The sequence below is a fragment of the Catharus ustulatus genome, chromosome 6 (genome assembly GCF_009819885.2).
Source record: "Catharus ustulatus isolate bCatUst1 chromosome 6, bCatUst1.pri.v2, whole genome shotgun sequence".
Lineage (NCBI taxonomy): Eukaryota > Metazoa > Chordata > Aves > Passeriformes > Turdidae > Catharus > Catharus ustulatus.
In genome coordinates this window covers 56,924,473-56,942,800 of record NC_046226.1, presented here as the reverse complement: position 1 = coordinate 56,942,800, position 18,328 = coordinate 56,924,473, and the positions used below count along the sequence as shown (strand labels likewise).

Sequence of the window (18,328 nt, the reverse complement as noted above, 5' to 3'; positions counted from 1 at the left end):
AGGCAGGGGAGCCTTGTGAGGAGCAGCTGGTGGAGCAGCAAGCGTCCTGGAGCCGGCAGTTGCCGGCCCACAGCTGCCAGGACGCTGTGCTGGGTGTGGCAGCTGGCAACAGCCCAAGCCTGGAGGTGGAGATGACCCTCGAGACACCAAGGGGTCTCCTCCATCTGCAGGAAGCTGCCCCAAGAGAGCCCTCGACCACCACAAAGGGCTCTCTAATAGCAGGTGAGATCTGCCCAGGAGCTGGCTGAGGCTCCCCCAGGGCTCTTGAGGGGCATCCCCAGACCAGGCCAGGGCCCCTGAGAGCAGCCTGGTCTCCGGCTGCTTCAAAAGCCCCTGTCTGCTTTACAGCTGCTCCTGGGATCCCCCTGGGCGAAGCCTCGGGCTGTAGCCCCGGCCGTCCTCAGCAGCAGAGGGCAGACCACGAGGCCGGGGACAGCGACGGTGCCGTCCTGCTCCGCTGCTCAGCGGCTCCTGCAGCCATCTCTGGGCCCTGCCCTGCCCCAGCTGTGCCGCTGGCCAGCCCGACGACTAACAGGGAGCGGCCACTGCCCGGCACGCAGCAGGAAGCAGGTGAGAGCAAGGCGGCCCGCGGCGGCTCGGCCCGCCTGACTGGCGGGCACTTGGGAGGGGGGCCCTGGACGCAAGGCTGATGGCTGGCTCTTGGCTGAAGGGCAAAAGAAGCAGCTGCAGGAGCTGTACCAGCTGGGCCCGCAGCTGGGCAGCGGCGGCTTCGGCACCGTTTTCTCGGGCACGCGCCTCTCCGATGGGAGCCCGGTGAGTGGCCGCGACGGCCGGGTATGGCAGGGGTGGCAGGGGTGGCAGGGAGGGTCCGGGCTTGAGCTCAACCCCCCTCTCTCCATGGCTTGCAGGTGGCCATCAAACGCGTGGCCCGGGAGAGCGTCCTGCAGTGGGACGAGCTGGTGCGTGAGCGGGGCCAGCGGGACAGAGAGGGCCGGGGCGGGCAGGGATAAGGCCGGGGCCTGGGCAGTGGCAGGCGGGGGATGGCGGGGGGAGCGGGCGTGGGCTCAGTGTGCCAGACTGGGCATGGTGGGCCTGGCGGTGCCAGAGACCAGTGGTGGGGCCAGGCAGGGGACACCTCCCAAGCAGGAAGCCCAAGCAGCAGGGAGGCTGCCCGGGGGCGGGCACTGGGCCATGCCAGGCAGGGAGGGGGCAGCGCAGCCACAGGGCAGCATCAGGCCTGCTGGAGGCATTGTCTTCTCCTCACAGCCCGACGGCACCCGTGTGCCCATGGAGGTCGTGCTGATGGAGAAGGTGGGCTCTGGTTGCCACTACATCATCCAGCTCCTCGACTGGTTTGAGCTGCCTGACAGCTTCCTTCTGGTCATGGAGCGTCCGGAGGCATCGCGGGATCTCCTGCAGCTCCTGCTGGAGCACGAGGTCCTGAGCGAGGAGATGGCGCGCTGGCTTTTCCGCCAGGTGCTGGAGGCCGTGCGGCACTGCACCGCCTGCGGCGTCCTGCACCGTGACATCAAGCCCCAGAACCTCCTCGTGAACCCGGAGAGTGGTGACCTGAAGCTCATCGACTTCGGTTGCGGCACCTTCCTCCAGGAGCGGCCCTACACACAATTTGCCGGTGAGCCCAGAGCCCGGGCCCTGCTCCCAGTGCCAGGCACTGCACGGCCCCATTCCCTCCTGCGCTGCGGGGCGCGGCCTTCAGCCGGCTGCCGTGCATTTGGCACAGGGCAGATGCCGTGCCCAGAGCCGGCTTTGGTCAGTTGTCTGGGGGAGGTGGGGGTGGCCGGCGGGGGAAGTCGAGGCTGCCGGCGCGGCCCCTGCCTCAGCCAGGAGGCTGGCGCCAGGCTCTGCAAGGCAGCGGCTGCGCCTGGACAGCACCGCCTGTCTCCCCTAGGAACACACGTGTACAGCCCACCCGAGTGGATCGCCTGTGGCTGCTACTACGGCCATTCAGCAACCATCTGGTCCCTGGGTGTGCTGCTGTACGTCATGGTCTGCGGGAACCTCCCCTTCTGCAAGGACCATGACATCGTGTCGGGGCAGCTCTTCTTTGGGCACCAGGTCTCTCCAGGTTGGTATCCAGCCTCAAGAAGGCAGGCTTTGGCAGGTGACGGCAGCGTGCAGCCTAGCTTGGCTCAGTGCGGCACGCGTGGCTGAAGGAGGCGGCCGTGTCCCGCTGTGCCGCTGTCCCGCTCTCCCGGGGCAGACTGGGTCGGGTCCCACGGGCTCCAGGGGCTGCTGGGCAGGAGCCTTCTGCCACTGACCGGCGCTTTCTGCCTTCTCTCCCCAGCGTGTGAAGATCTGATCCGCTGGTGTTTGGCCAAGCACCCCGCGGACAGGCCGGAGCTGGAGGACATCTTGTGCCACCCTTGGGTGCGGGGCGGGCGTTTCTGATGCCTTGCCGGAACCTCTGCAGCACCCAGTTACCATGTCCCACGCAGGACCCAAAAAATAAAACATGCACAAACCCATTCTGGGCTGTCAAGTCTGGTCCTTGTCAGCAGCTTCAGCTAAAGAAACCTTCTGGGAAAAGGAATAGTCCAAGTGCTCCCTTCAGCCTTCTTCAAGCTTTCCATGCCTTTCCTTCAGTATGGGAACTCTGTGTCTTCCAGCACAGGCCGGAGGGGTAGCAGGGGCTTGAGCAAGCCAAGAAATGCAACAGTGAAACAACCGCTGTCCTTTCAAGCTGATGTGCCCACTCCCTGTCTCCTGAAGTGAAACCAGAGAGGGCTCTGGCTGCATTGCCAGGGCCAGCAGATGCCAGGGGCAGAGGCAGTGGCTCTGCTAGCAAAGCTGGGAGAAGAACCAGAAGCATCAAAAGGGCACTTCATGTTGAGCTCTAATGACTTTCTCTTTCTTTCTTTCTTTCTTTCTTTCTTTCTTTCTTTCTTTCTTTCTTTCTTTCTTTCTTTCTTTCTTTCTTTCTTTCTTTCTTTCTTTCTTTCTTTCTTTCTTTCTTTCTTTCTTTCTTTCTTTCTTTCTTTCTTTCTTTCTTTCTTTCTTTCTTTCTTTCTTTCTTTCTTTCTTTCTTTCTTTCTTTCTTTCTTTCTTTCTTTCTTTCTTTCTTTCTTTCTTTCTTTCTTTCTCTCTTTGCAATGGGCAGCAGGCAAATGCAGAACAGGCCTCACAGTTCATGCCTTACCCTCCTTCCTCCCCTGGGAGCCTCCTCACAGTTCAGGGGGGAGCTCCCCCATCCAGCCCAGGACTCACCAGCTCAAGCCCCACCACAGCCAGGCCACTGCCTGAGCCCCACGTGCCCTGAGCCAAGTGGGGATTGGCAGCCGTCCCGGCCACAGCGACAACAAATCCATCGAGGTTCACACCTCTGACAAGAGGAAAAGGGCCAGCAAAACCTCAGCTCGGGCCACGAGGAGAGAAGGCTTCAGGCTGCAAGGTCCCTGGGGAAAATGTGCTGGAAGGTGCTGGGCTCCATCAGTGCTGGTCACTTTGGAAACATCACCTCCTGAGGGCACACGAGCCGGCCATTCCTACCTCCGTCTTCAACACTCATCCCTCCCTCTGATGTCTTCAGTTTTAGATTTCCTAATTTTTAAGTTCTGTTGTGCCTTCTTGTTGAACTCTAAAGCTCTCTTCACAGTTTTGTTAGACAAAGCAGTCCTTTTCCAGCCTGAGAATCAAGGACACCCTTGCAGCTTCTGGCCCAAAAGTGTAAACAGCGGCGAAGGGAAGAAAGCAATCTGGGAGGAGGCAACTTCATAAGCTGAAGCTGTGTTTGGACAATTAACCCCGAGAATGGCAATGGACCTAAACTTCAAAAGTGTGAAAACCTGTGATGGGTCGTCCATCTTGCGTCCATCTTGGCTAGAGCCACGGCCAGGCTCTTGTGCTGCCCAAGGTGTATCCTTTGAAGGCCTTTGAATAAACACCGACTTGATTCCTTGCACACTGTCCAGCTCCTGTTGCAGGCAGGCTCTGCGAGGCACCACCTTCCCAGTGGAAAACATTGCACTGTACCAAGGGACACTGCAAGGCCCTTGAAGAGAGCAAGCCCTGCTCAGCAGAGAGCAAAGCAACCCCTATGTTTGATGCACAGCATTCCCACGCAAACGCAACACGTGCCAGCTCTTGGGAAGAAAGAAACCTTCTGGCAGAGAAAACCAGAGCAGTGGGGGCACCGTGAGCGCTCCCTAGCAAAGCCTGATGTATTTAGAGCAGAGGCACTGCAGAGGTCAGTGAGCCGCTAGCAAAATTCTCTGCCTGCCCTCGACAGCCAGCTCAGGAGAGCTCCCCAGAGACAGAGAAACTTCAACTCCCTTTGTCTCTGGAGGATCTGCTCAGGCACAGAGTGCTGGGGTGTTTCCAGCTGGGAACGCTGCAGCGTCCTGGGAGCCCTGGGCTCGGCACTGCTGGCAGCAGCGCTCCTCCTGATATGCCACTTGCTCCAGGGAACGATTCATTGCCAACGGCCTTGTCGCATTTTGGGGCCACGCGAACGGCGTGAGGAATGCGACAATAAGTTCCTTCGTGTAATGGAGAGGGAAAAAGCCCTTTATTGAAAGAAACACTACACTTTTTATACAATGGTTCACGGAGCCAGGATAGACATGATCTGATTGGTCTGAGGAAGGCAACACCTCTTGAAAACGTGCTTTTATGAAAAACATCACGTCTCCAGCAGGTGTTTAGTCACTGTTATCCTTTCTTGTCCTTGAGAATCCTGAGAACAGGCTGCTTTATGGATTCCCAGCAGTATCCTAAAGGACACGGGCTGAGCTCCCAGTCTTATTTCCAGGCTCCTTGCTTCCAGGCTTTCTCTGGCCACGTGCATCTTCAGCCATGAGCCGGTTCCGCTGATCCCTGAGGCGGGGCGGGGCTGTGACGGCACAAAGGGGCTGAACGCTGGAATGAGCCGGGGCTGTGATGTCCTGGCCGCAGCACTGTGACATCACCGCGCTGCCGCTGTAAAACCCGGGCCAGCAGCCACAGCTGCCAGTGCAGTCGAGATGGGACGTGCCGGAGCCATGAGTGACGGTGTCGTCCCAATGATTGCGCTTGTCCTGCTGCTGGCCACCGTGGCTGTCTGCTGGGCCCTAGGCCGCTGGCAACCACGGAGGCAGCAGACACGGACAACAAAGCGCAAGAAGCGCCCCATGGTCTGGCCCAGAGGCTCCCGGAGGAAGGCAGGAGCCCCGGTGGCTCCCGGCTCCTCCAGGCCTCGGGCCAAGCCTCGCAAGCGGCCACGTGCTCCTGCGAGCCCCCTGGGCAGCCCCTGCAGCTGCGGCCCCTTGGTGGCCGTGGCCCAGGAGCTGCAGGATCTGATGCTGCTGCTCAGGGATCGCAATGGGGCACGTGCGCCGCTTTATTCAGGGATGTGGCAGGCCTTGTGGAGGGAACTGGCGGAGCTGGTGAAGCGAGGCCACCTGGGCCGCTGTGGCTCATCCGGCTCCCCAGGAGGCCGCCATCCCTGTGAGAGGCCTCTCGCCTCTGCTGCGAGAGCCTCAGCCCTTGCAAGGATGGCACAGCAGCGGAGACCCGCCATCCATGCAGGGGCCTCAGGCTGTCAGAGACCCTCCATCCCGCCACCAGCCTCTGCTCTCTCTGACAGCCGCCATCCCCTGCAGAGGCTCAGGGAGACCTGTCAGCCTGCGGAAGGGACAGAGCCCGGGGACAGGTCTCCCAGCTCCCTTGGACTCACGGGCGCAGCCCTGACCGTTGATGTGACCAGGGAAGGCCCAGAAGTCCAAATGGGAGCCCAGCCCGAGGCAGGGGAGCCTTGTAAGGAGCAGCTGGTGGAGCAGCAAGCGTCCTGGAGCCGGCAGTTGCCGGCCCACAGCTGCCAGGACGCTGTGCTGGGTGTGGCAGCTGGCAACAGCCCAAGCCTGGAGGTGGAGATGTCCCTCGAGACACCAAGGGGTCTCCTCCATCTGCAGGAAGCTGCCCCAAGAGAGCCCTCGACCACCACAAAGGGCTCTCTAATAGCAGGTGAGATCTGCCCAGGAGCTGGCTGAGGCTCCCCCAGGGCTCTTGAGGGGCATCCCCAGACCAGGCCAGGGCCCCTGAGAGCAGCCTGGTCTCCGGCTGCTTCAAAAGCCCCTGTCTGCTTTACAGCTGCTCCTGGGATCCCCCTGGGTGAAGCCTCGGGCTGTAGCCCCGGCCGTCCTCAGCAGCAGAGGGCAGACCACGAGGCCGGGGACAGCGACGGTGCCGTCCTGCTCCGCTGCTCAGCGGCTCCTGCAGCCACCTCTGGGCCCTGCCCTGCCCCAGCTGTGCCGCTGGCCAGCCCGACGACTAACAGGGAGCGGCCACTGCCCGGCACGCAGCAGGAATCAGGTGAGAGCAAGGCGGCCCGCGGCGGCTCGGCCCGCCAGACTGGCGGGCACTTGGGAGGGGGGCCCTGGACGCAAGGCTGATGGCTGGCTCTTGGCCTGCAGGGCAAAAGAAGCAGCTGCAGGAGCTGTACCAGCTGGGCCCGCAGCTGGGCAGCGGCGGCTTCGGCACCGTTTTCTCGGGCACGCGCCTCTCCGATGGGAGCCCGGTGAGTGGCCGCGACGGCCGGGCGTGGCAGGGGTGGCAGGGGCGGGGAGGGTCCGGGCTTGAGCTCAACCCCCCTCTCTCCATGGCTTGCAGGTGGCCATCAAACGCGTGGCCCGGGAGAGCGTCCTGCAGTGGGACGAGCTGGTACGTGAGCGGGGCCAGCGGGACAGAGAGGGCCGGGGCGGGCAGGGATAAGGCCGGGGCCTGGGCAGTGGCAGGCGGGGGATGGCGGGGGGAGCGGGCGTGGGCTCAGTGTGCCAGACTGGGCATGGTGGGCCTGGCGGTGCCAGAGACCAGTGGTGGGGCCAGGCAGGGGACACCTCCCAAGCAGGAAGCCCAAGCAGCAGGGAGGCTGCCCGGGGGCGGGCACTGGGCCATGCCAGGCAGGGAGGGGGCAGCGCAGCCACAGGGCAGCATCAGGCCTGCTGGAGGCATTGTCTTCTCCTCACAGCCCGACGGCACCCGTGTGCCCATGGAGGTCGTGCTGATGGAGAAGGTGGGCTCTGGTTGCCACTACATCATCCAGCTCCTCGACTGGTTTGAGCTGCCTGACAGCTTCCTTCTGGTCATGGAGCGTCCGGAGGCATCGCGGGATCTCCTGCAGCTCCTGCTGGAGCACGAGGTCCTGAGCGAGGAGATGGCGCGCTGGCTTTTCCGCCAGGTGCTGGAGGCCGTGCGGCACTGCACCGCCTGCGGCGTCCTGCACCGTGACATCAAGCCCCAGAACCTCCTCGTGAACCCGGAGAGTGGCGACCTGAAGCTCATCGACTTCGGTTGCGGCACCTTCCTCCAGGAGCGGCCCTACACACAATTTGCCGGTGAGCCCAGAGCCCGGGCCCTGCTCCCAGTGCCAGGCACTGCACGGCCCCATTCCCTCCTGCGCTGCGGGGCGCGGCCTTCAGCCGGCTGCCGTGCATTTGGCACAGGGCAGATGCCGTGCCCAGAGCCGGCTTTGGTCAGTTGTCTTGGGGACGTGGGGGTGGCCGGCGGGGGAAGTCGAGGCTGCCGGCGCGGCCCCTGCCTCAGCCAGGAGGCTGGCACCAGGCTCTGCAAGGCAGCGGCTGCGCCTGGACAGCACCGCCTGTCTCCCCTAGGAACACACGTGTACAGCCCACCCGAGTGGATCGCCTGTGGCTGCTACTACGGCCATTCAGCAACCATCTGGTCCCTGGGCGTGCTGCTGTACGTCATGGTCTGCGGGAACCTCCCCTTCTGCAAGGACCATGACATCGTGTCGGGGCAGCTCTTCTTTGGGCACCAGGTCTCTCCAGGTTGGTATCCAGCCTCAAGAAGGCAGGCTTTGGCAGGTGACGGCAGCGTGCAGCCTAGCTTGGCTCAGTGCGGCACGCGTGGCTGAAGGAGGCGGCCGTGTCCCGCTGTGCCGCTGTCCCGCTCTCCCGGGGCAGACTGGGTCGGGTCCCACGGGCTCCAGGGGCTGCTGGGCAGGAGCCTTCTGCCACTGACCGGCGCTTTCTGCCTTCTCTCCCCAGCGTGTGAAGATCTGATCCGCTGGTGTTTGGCCAAGCACCCCGCGGACAGGCCGGAGCTGGAGGACATCTTGTGCCACCCTTGGGTGCGGGGCGGGCGTTTCTGATGCCTTGCCGGAACCTCTGCAGCACCCAGTTACCACGTCCCACGCAGGACCCAAAAAATAAAACATGCACAAACCCATTCTGGGCTGTCAAGTCTGGTCCTTGTCAGCAGCTTCAGCTAAAGAAACCTTCTGGGAAAAGGAATAGTCCAAGTGCTCCCTTCAGCCTTCTTCAAGCTTTCCATGCCTTTCCTTCAGTATGGGAACTCTGTGTCTTCCAGCACAGGCCGGAGGGGTAGCAGGGGCTTGAGCAAGCCAAGAAATGCAACAGTGAAACAACCGCTGTCCTTTCAAGCTGATGTGCCCACTCCCTGTCTCCTGAAGTGAAACCAGAGAGGGCTCTGGCTGCATTGCCAGGGCCAGCAGATGCCAGGGGCAGAGGCAGTGGCTCTGCTAGCAAAGCTGGGAGAAGAACCAGAAGCATCAAAAGGGCACTTCATGTTGAGCTCTAATGACTTTCTCTTTCTTTCTTTCTTTCTTTCTTTCTTTCTTTCTTTCATTCTTTCTCTTTCTTTCTCTTCCTTTCTTTCTCTTCCTTTCTTTCTTTCTTTCTTTCTTTCTTTCTTTCTTTCTTTCTTCTTTCTTTCTTTCTTTCTTTCTTTCTTTCTTTCTTTCTTTCTTTCTTTCTTTCTTTCTTTCTTTCTCTCTTTCTTTCTTTCTCTCTTTGCAATGGGCAGCAGGCAAATGCAGAACAGGCCTCACAGTTCATGCCTTACCCTCCTTCCTCCCCTGGGAGCCTCCTCACAGTTCAGGGGGGAGCTCCCCCATCCAGCCCAGGACTCACCAGCTCAAGCCCCACCAGAGCCAGGCCACTGCCTGAGCCCCACGTGCCCTGAGCCAAGTGGGGATTGGCAGCCGTCCCGGCCACAGCGACAACAAATCCATCGAGGTTCACACCTCTGACAAGAGGAAAAGGGCCAGCAAAACCTCAGCTCGGGCCACTGAGGAGAGAAGGCTTCAGGCTGCAAGGTCCCTGGGGAAAATGTGCTGGAAGGTGCTGGGCTCCATCAGTGCTGGTCACTTTGGAAACATCACCTCCTGAGGGCACACGAGCCGGCCATTCCTACCTCCGTCTTCAACACTCATCCCTCCCTCTGATGTCTTCAGTTTTAGATTTCCTAATTTTTAAGTTCTGTTGTGCCTTCTTGTTGAACTCTAAAGCTCTCTTCACAGTTTTGTTAGACAAAGCAGTCCTTTTCCAGCCTGAGAATCAAGGACACCCTTGCAGCTTCTGGCCCAAAAGTGTAAACAGCAGCGAAGGGAAGAAAGCAATCTGGGAGGAGGCAACTTCATAAGCTGAAGCTGTGTTTGGACAATTAACCCCGAGAATGGCAATGGACCTAAACTTCAAAAGTGTGAAAACCTGTGATGGGTCGTCCATCTTGCGTCCATCTTGGCTAGAGCCACGGCCAGGCTCTTGTGCTGCCCAAGGTGTATCCTTTGAAGGCCTTTGAATAAACACCGACTTGATTCCTTGAACACTGTCCAGCTCCTGTTGCAGGCAGGCTCTCCGAGGCACCACCTTCCCAGTGGAAAACATTGCACTGTACCAAGGGACACTGCAAGGCCCTTGAAGAGAGCAAGCCCTGCTCAGCAGAAAGCAAAGCAACCCCTATGTTTGATGCACAGCATTCCCACGCAAACGCAACACGTGCCAGCTCTTGGGAAGAAAGAAACCTTCTGGCAGTCAAAAGCAGAGCAGTGGGGGCACCGTGAGCGCTCCTTGGCAAATCCTGATATCTTTAGAGCAGAGGCACTGCAGAGGCTTGGGTGCTGCTAAGAAAAGACTCTCCAGAACTGCCCTTTGACAGCCAGCTCAGGAGAGCTCCCCAGAGACAGAGAAACTTCAACTCCCTTTGTCTCTGGAGGATCTGCTCAGGCACAGAGTGGAGCTCTTGCAGCACAGAAACAGCAGCTATGTCATGGCCAATTGCCAGCCCACGTGTGTCACCAGGGCTGCCATCCCAGTGTCCCCAGGCACATCGCACAGTGAGGAGTAGCACCACAGCCAGCCGCAAAATCAAACTGAAACCTCTACGAGACTCATGGGAAGCACAGGGCATTGATGACCCAACAGCACCAACAGCTATAAATCCAATCCAGAACATTCCCGCCAAAGCTGCTCTCAACTCAAACCCTTTGAGCTCCGTGTCAGGCACTGAAAAGAACTGTCATAGTTTAACCCCAGCTGGCAACTCAGGCCCACACAACTGCTTGCTCTCTTCCCTACAGTGGGATGGGGAGGGAATCAGGAAAGGGAGAAAACTCATGGGTTGGGAGAAACACAGTTTAATAGGTAAAGGAAAAACTGCACAGAAACAAAGCAAAACAAGGGATCTACTCCTCACTTGCCACCTGCAGGCAGATGTTCAGCCATCTCCAGTATAGCAGGGCTCCATCATATGTAATGGTGCCTTGGAATGACAAGTACTATCACTCCTGACATCCTCCACTTCGTTCTTCCTCCAGCTTTATGTGCTGAGCATGATGCCACATGGCCTGGCATATTCCTTGGGTCAGCTGGGGGTCAGCTGTCTTTCCCATGTCCTCCCCCAACTCCTTGTGCTCACCCAGCCCACTCCCTGGTGAGTGGGGGTGAGGATGCAGAAAAGGCCTTGATGCTGTGTAAACACTGCTCAGCAGTAGTGAAAACATCTCTGTGTTATCAGCATTGTCTCAACTCAAATCCAAAGCTATGCCTGTAACAGGTACTATGAAAAAAGTCAACTGTACTCCAGACCAACCAGCACAGCTCTGTAGCCTCGCAAAATCTGGTTTCAGTAGTAAAAGAAGACTCATGTTCCCTATTATCAGGTGCTGAAAATTGCACTAATTTGTAACAGTTTTCACTTTTATTTTAGATTATAACAGTTTTTTCAGACAAGCTTCTGTAGTTCAGTATTTCCATCATTCATGTCTTGACAAGCAACCAACAATTAAATCTCCTTTGCAGTTTTTCCCAGTTGGAGGTTCTGACGGGCACAAGCAACCGCATGAGAAAACTTCTTTCCTGAAGAGATGACAGAACTCTTTATCTTCTTTCCTGAAGCACTGCTTCCAGAGCCTTGCTGCTATCAAGGGTAAAGCCACCTCCCAGCTTTGGGATTTCTCAGGAGTCTCAATACATCATGCATCTTTTCTTAAACTCCAAGTTGATCTGGAAGTGGGGAGATTCAGAGGGGTATTTCAATTAAAAGAGTCTTCTAAAAACGGCGCAGTTCAGTGCCTTACTTCAGTTACTTTAAACACGGCCTGCCTGCACATTTCTCCTTTCTCCTGCATCCTGCATCAGCCTTAAAATATCCCAGGTAGGAGCCGGTAGGGCACTGCAGCAGTGTAGCGCTTCCAGTCCTTCCCATACTTGCTGCTACAACGGTGCTCATCCCTAAGGCAGCGGTGGGTGAGCAGAATGGTCATATAAATGATGTAGAAGTAAGGCAGGATGTGCTCAAAGCCACAAGCCAGGCAATAGGCCAGCGAGCCTGCCAGGTCTCCTGTGTAGTTGAAATGACGTGCCCAGCCCCAAAATCCGGAGGTCATCAGCTTGCTGTAGTACTTGGTGCCATCCACGGACGTGTAGGAGCACTCGATGTACTCTGGCTTCTTCCCCCAGATCCTGCAATTGCCATTGGTGCGACGGAAAAGGTCCTTCTGGTGGTTAGTCATTCTGAAGATGTAATAACCCAGCAAGCCCAATATCAGGATCCCTATGGCATGAGCTGTGGACAGCTGGACAGGATGGTAAACCAAATACAGACCCTGGGGAGCACAAAAACAATCAGCCATTTACTTCCCACAGAGACTTACATGCCAGACAAATTCCTTGACTACAATGACCCGCAACAGACCAAGAAGACCAACAGAAGGAGTAGTAAAAAAATGTACTGAAATAGTAAGACTCCACAAATCTTTCAGAAGACTCTGCATCCTAGATTTTCCTTCTCTCTCCAAAACTGCACTTCTTTGTGAAACAAGAAGAGAGAAGATGCAAGCATGTAAACCAGACAGAAGGAAAAACCCAAGGACAAAACCCAACAAACCACCACTAACCAAAAGACCCCCAACAAGCAGGAGTAAAAAAGAAAGGAAACTGAAAGGATTTAGAACAGTATGCAGGCACAATCGAGAGTGGTAGAAAGAGGCACAGAAGAAGACCAGGAGAGGAAAAGATGTCAAATCCATACACAGACAGGAAGCTTTCCTACAAGAGAATTATTACAAAGAACATTGCAATAATTTCTCAACAGTCCAACAATATAGAAATGTTTAAGGTACAAATTAAACTGCTAGACAGAAAGTTTCTGGAAGAGTTTCATCCCTGTTAGCCCAAATACACAGTGTACACTTTTTTACCTGCAAAGTATAGAGGTAAGGCAACCAAACACAGTCTCCCCAGCCCAAATACCATCCAAAATGATCATGGCAGATATCAATGGTTTTCAAGTACCAGGCTTCATTCCAAAAGAAGTCCAGAACATAAATACCCTGCAACAGAATAATTTTACATTAATAACAGAGCAGAGTCACCAGTTACCCTGCTTAACAGCATCAGCTTAATGTCTGTGCTGCCTTATGATGTGATCTCAAATTCATTGGTGTTTTTATGTTAGCACTTCAAAACTAGACGTTTCTAAATATGGTTAAGAAGAACTCTCACATAAATACAAACTACCTGGATACACAATATCCATCTCTCTAGACAGATAAAGCACTAGTAGGATGACTAAGGCACGTGTACAATTCAAGGACAAACACTTAGGAAGTGAACTCACAACTGACCACTCTGATCTCTCTTCAGCTTAGAGTCACAGGGTTACAAAGAGGAGAAATAAAGTTTCCGTTTACACAGATCAGGGAATAAATCCAAAGAAGTCCCATCACTGAATGAGCTTGTTTCATGCCAGGAAAAAATGCCTGTTTCTTTTTCATGGAAGGAGATTTTTTCCTACTTTCATACTAGCTTATTTCCAAACTGGTTTCTTCAACAGTTCCTTGGAATTTACCTGGAGGACATTGACAAGGATCATGGAGTTTGTCACTTGGCCGTACAGCTCCTGTTGTTTGGCAGCAAAGGAAAGGTTGATTAGAGTCCAGGCCACAATCCCAGGGCGCCCATTGAAGAACAGCTTGAAATCAAACCACTTCCCTATTCGAGGGTTGAATTCAATCCCCATCATGTAGTCATAAAAGAAGTTTCCAGTGAATTTGCTGAAAACATAAGAAAAATTATATACAAATACAGATAATTGCTACTCTGACTACACAATTCAGATTAATTTGATGCAGTGATAATAAAAATCATAAAACCATGTAACACGCAAGTAACACAAACTGACATGACCAAAGTATTTCATTAACTGACATAAATTGTAGAATTTTAGAGGTGCCTGGGTTTACTCTTGCAATGCTTCTGAACAGTCTAAGTATAACCATATTTAGGATGGGTGTGTTTGTGACACTGAAGCTGCCAGTCCCATGGTGTGCAGCATGAAACACACAGGATAGTGCTGGTGAAGCAAAGAACCACTGCTGTACATTTGCCTAGCTCTCTGTGCCAGTGAAATATATTCAGTTATTCAATTTATAGATCCAATTTTTATTTAACAGTTTTTCTAGTATTCTCTCATTACTAAAATTCACATACCAGTCTTTGGCATTGGTAGGGAAAAAGTAGCCTTTAATCATTGCAAACGTGGACACTGCATATCCCAAGATATTGGCACACCACAGGAGAGGAATCCAGTTGTCAAAAATGATGGTAGGTGAGAAGAAGTGGAAGCAAGAAGTACTTGCAAACCAAAGCACATGGGTAATGATCCAGGCCTGAAGTCCATTGATTTCATACTTATTCACAACACCTAAAATATGAAGAAAAAAATTGAGCGTTAATGACCCTGCATTAATATACCTTTTAATTAATATGGGTATGCACAGAATACACAGAAGCTCAATCAAGTCCTCATGAAATGACCTCTCTCTCCTCATCCTCCCAATAAAATACCGTGAGGCATTTTTCTGAAAGGTCCATTAGACTCTGCTGAACCCACCAGGCTTTGTTAGGCTGAGTTTTTCTCCTCACAAAACTGAATTTAGATGTTCCCCAAAACTGACTAGAATAACAAGCCACCAGTAACAGTTCACATCACACGTTTTATCCAAGTCCCTTGGGTCAATGTAGCTCAAGCAGGTGAAAGTATCTTGTCAAATACCAGCAATAGTCCACTGACAATTTTAAGTGCCAAAATTATCAACCAGTACTTTTCCATTGCTGGTGTGGTGCCTACCAGATCAACAGTTGTACTAATTATAAGAGATACAAAAGGTATAACTTATTCTAAAAGATGACCTAGATTACTTTCTAGTTTTGTTAGAACTGAACATGTGAGGAAGGTGAGACCATTTATGTCCACATTTCCTCTGGTTACGCGTGGATTATTAAAGACTTCAAGAAGCAGAAATGTTATAATTTCAGAAGATTGCATGGTGTGCATGTCTTCCAAGGAAAAACTTACCAGCAGGGGTGACAGCACCTTCTTGTACACCTCCCACATATCCAGGAAGAAATTTATGGCAGAAATCAGGAATGAACAAGTACAAAACCACCTAAAAGATAGTGCATTCACAGTAAATACAGACAACACAAAACACTATCCTTTACATACAAATACCAAATGTAACCTTTCTCTTAAGTTTCTAGTAAATATTGGGTAAGCCAATATGACAATATTTAGCTGTTGAGACTTTAGACTAGTAATACATGTAAGCTATTCTACAGCTCTAAAGATGTATTTCATGTAAGGCTGTCATCCTTTTTTGGTGGGGAGGCAGGACAGTTGGTAACTACATTCAGGTCCTTGTCCTTTTTTATTTTCATCTATTTCTTCTGTGTTAATTTAAAATAAATGGGTACCATTGTTACATAGCCACTTTTTGTTAAAAACCTCATTGAGGAGTATGTCACACAAAGAATATTTGTGTATATTCCCTCCATGCTTATTTTCCAAGTTCATTTGGATTCCAAAACACCTTGGAAATTGTGAAACACCAAAGAGTAAACGCCAGTGCAACATTCCACCATCCTTTGTACAAAAGGATTCATCCAGTGCTGTGGGGGAAACCAGACACTGCATCCAGACCATAACTCAACAATATACCTGGAAAGTGACCCAAAGGGTATAGATGACAGCAGCTCTGTAGGTCAGTGTGGGAGTGCTGTTCCAGATGTCAGACAGATGCTTATTCCCCATCAGCAAGTCCAGGAGTGGATCAGTCAGAGAGCACTGGTACTGGGCACAGGACATGATGAAGTAATACACAATCAGTGGTGCAAACATAAGCAGGAAAAGGATGCTTGCCAAGGAAAACCAGTCCACCTCCCTGCAATCCAAAACAGAGCATTTTCATTCCCCAGGTTTCAGAAAGATGAGTTACATCAGACAATATTTGCAGTGGACCTTCTAGACTTAACTGCATGAAAACTGAAAATGTATTCAGGGCATGGACATGCCTGGGAGTCAAATAGCCATAAAAAACTCAGCACAGAACATACTTTGCCACAAGCCTCTCTAAAACTACACTAGTTGATCAGAGCAAGAGATCAGATAAAATCTCCCCACCAAAAAACCAGATTATGATTACAGATCTCACGTTTTCGATGGCAATCATGGCTCTAACTGGTGGAGTATTCAGCTGGAAGGGATAATGGAATCCCAAGAACATTATGCAAAGCTTGGAAGCTTGGAAAAGACAGACCTTGGACAGCTGTTTGTTGCACTTGCTGTGCCACCATTGCTGTTCCCAGCTGCAGTACAATGCCCTGCCCATCTCATTGAGAACTGGTACATGAGTCATAAATCTTGCTGCAACAGGACTTGTCAGCTGGGAATGCCAAGATACCAGGATGCCTGTTTTCCAAATTTCAGGAAATATTTCTTTCCTTGAAGGAACCAGAAATTTTACCAATTTTTATGATTTGCTTTTCTTTTTTGCAAGGAATGTGATTTAACCGAAACCATCTGGCCAACTCTCTGCCTTAAAAAACTTGAAGAACTTTTCTTCAGCACCTGTTGCTACAGTAAATTATCCATAAGCTTTCCAGAGCACGGCAACACAAAAATCTGCTATTAACAGAAGGAAGTTTAAAAGGATTACAGCATCTCTAAGAGTAAGAATGAAGCAATTGGAAATACAAGGACGACTTAGGGTCATTGGCTTCTCTCACCATGCTCTTCCCCACTGGCCTTGAGATGCTTTAATATCATTTTTCATGTTTTGGTGTTTTCTTCCTTCAGCAGGTTTTTTCTCCTTTGGGACATGGGTTGCCATGATGTCCTGCAGGAAAGAAAATATGAATCCTATTACTCTAGCTGGTTCTCAGTAAGTTTTACGTATCTACAAAAGAATGACAAATAAAAGTTACTAAAACCTGTTATACAGACCTCAGAACACAGAAAAAAAATTTGAGGGTGGAGAAGAGGAAGCAAAAAATTTTCACCAATTAATTACTTATGAATTTATATTCAGCAAAACCTAATCAAAACACTGATAGCAAAGTAACACATTAAACTTCTTGCTGACTAGAAACTTCTTTTAAGATGCATAGATACTATGTAGCTTAACACTTTCGGGTAGATGTAAAGGAAAAATACTGTTTCACCACGCGTACATAAACCCCTGTAACGTAACTGCCCGCCTTAATTTGAGAAATTGTTACTACTGTAACATTACCAGCACCGGACCTTGCCAGTTGGATACTTCTGACCATAGTCCTTGCTCCATATACGTCATTAACACCATAGAAAATAAGACATAACCCTATCTAAATCAAAAATCAGTGAGAATGGAGAATGACTTACTCTGCAACACCTAATTCTCCCCGTGGAACACGCACTGTAGTTTCCTTTCAGTCTCATCAAACACTTCTCGTGTTAAAGATCATCATTCTATAGTCTGAATTATGGATTGACTCGATGTGCCTCATCAGGGCGAGCTTGCTCCATTACCTGGAGCCTGAGCCCTTTAGTCCTCCCCCCACAGGCTTCTTTTCACAAGCGATCTGAGGGGAAGACGGCTCGTGGCCCCCCTTTACCCACACGGTTAGCGCCTTTCCAGGCCCGATCCCAGAGACGGTAAGGAAGGAACGCACCCACCTACGAGCCGGGGTCCCTCTCTCGCCGGGAGTCACTGACAGAGGATCACTCGCACCGCAGCCCTGTCCCCGCTCTGGGCCAGCCAGCGGCCCCTCAGCCGGCACGGCCCCTCCCAGCCCCGCCCCCGCCCCACCGCCTCAGCCAATCCCCGCCCACGGCCTCAGCCAATCCCCGCCCCCGCCCCACCGCCTCAGCCAATCCCCGCCGCGCCCCGCCCATCCCCCGGCTCCCCATTGGTAGGGCGCGCTCGTCCCATGGGCCGAGGAGCGCGCGGGGCGCGGGCTCCGCCCCCCTGGCCCGCGCAGCGCCGGGAGCGCGCGGACAGGAGGCGCTCCGGCCGCCGGGCACGGGCACCGCTGGATAAACTCGAGCGTTCTGCACAACTGGGAACCGGCGTCCAAGGAAATGGGTTACACGTGCATCCGGGTCACAACAACCCCCTCTGCCCCCACAGAGCCCCTAAGCCAGACTGGGCCGCCTTGAGTCGTTGTTAAACTCTTCCACTGAGCGCTCTGTGCAATTTCTGATGGCTCCGCAGAAAAAGACCTGGGGGTGCTGGCCGAGAGCTGCTGAACACGAGCCCAGGTGTGCCCAGGTGGCCAAGAAGGACAGTGGCATCCTGGCCTGTGTCAGTAATAGCGTGGCCAGCAGGAGCAGGGCAGTGACCGTGCCCCTGTTCTGGGCGCCGCTGAGGCCCCACCTTGAATCGCGGGGATAGTTTTGGGCACCTTAATCCAACACACTGAGTGGCTGGAATGTGTCCAGGGAAGGGAATGGATCTAGGGGAGAGGGGGGAGGAAGGGGAGAAGGGAGGTCTCAGCTTGGAGAAAAGAGGGCTGAAGGAGGAGATCTTACACTCTCCAAGTCCCCGAAGGGAGGCTGTAGCCTGTAGGCTCTTCTCCCAAGTGACAAGCGACAGAAGAAGAGGAAGCGGCCTCTAGTTGTGCCAAGGCTTGTTTAGATCGGATATTGAAAAGTTTCTTCACAGAAAGGGTTGGAACAGACTGCCCGGGCCGGTGATGGAGTCAGCACTGCTGGAGGTAAAAGCCATGTATATTCTGGCGCTTGGGACATGCTTTAGTGGTGGGCTTGGCGCTGTGGGATTAGTCATTGGACT

General features: G+C 53.3%; 3 protein-coding genes across 6 annotated transcripts; 2 read left to right on the top strand and 1 right to left on the bottom strand.

Annotated features, from left to right (window-relative positions):
- Positions 1-835: 835 nt before the first annotated feature.
- Positions 836-2,890, top strand: LOC116997592 (serine/threonine-protein kinase pim-1-like). 2 transcript variants are annotated; one of them, XM_033062540.1, is made up of 3 exons: positions 836-1,594; positions 1,871-2,047; positions 2,267-2,890. In XM_033062540.1, the coding sequence occupies exons 1-3, from the start codon at positions 859-861 to the stop codon at positions 2,368-2,370; spliced, it is 1,017 nt and encodes a 338-aa protein (XP_032918431.1). In that variant the 5' UTR covers positions 836-858; the 3' UTR covers positions 2,371-2,890. The 2 variants fall into 2 exon arrangements, with proteins under 2 accessions (XP_032918431.1, XP_032918430.1); XM_033062539.1 differs by having other exon boundaries at positions 836-2,047.
- A 3,484-nt stretch (positions 2,891-6,374) lies between these two features.
- LOC116997593 (serine/threonine-protein kinase pim-1-like) lies at positions 6,375-8,553 on the top strand. Its single transcript, XM_033062541.1, has 3 exons — positions 6,375-7,289; positions 7,566-7,742; positions 7,962-8,553. Exons 1-3 carry the CDS (start codon positions 6,554-6,556, stop codon positions 8,063-8,065), a joined length of 1,017 nt encoding a protein of 338 aa, XP_032918432.1. The 5' UTR covers positions 6,375-6,553; the 3' UTR covers positions 8,066-8,553.
- Positions 8,554-10,892: 2,339 nt separating this feature from the next.
- DHCR7 (7-dehydrocholesterol reductase) lies at positions 10,893-17,324 on the bottom strand. Of its 3 annotated transcripts, none has more exons than XM_033062537.1 (8): positions 17,212-17,324; positions 16,284-16,393; positions 15,217-15,439; positions 14,575-14,665; positions 13,707-13,920; positions 13,066-13,270; positions 12,416-12,547; positions 10,893-11,821 (listed from the first exon to the last, which is right to left on the bottom strand). In XM_033062537.1, the coding sequence occupies exons 2-8, from the start codon at positions 16,385-16,387 to the stop codon at positions 11,357-11,359; spliced, it is 1,434 nt and encodes a 477-aa protein (XP_032918428.1). In that variant the 5' UTR covers positions 16,388-16,393; positions 17,212-17,324; the 3' UTR covers positions 10,893-11,356. The 3 variants fall into 3 exon arrangements, with proteins under 3 accessions (XP_032918428.1, XP_032918429.1, XP_032918427.1); XM_033062538.1 differs by having other exon boundaries at positions 17,216-17,324; XM_033062536.2 differs by lacking the exon at positions 17,212-17,324 and adding an exon at positions 16,918-17,128.
- Positions 17,325-18,328: the final 1,004 nt, after the last annotated feature.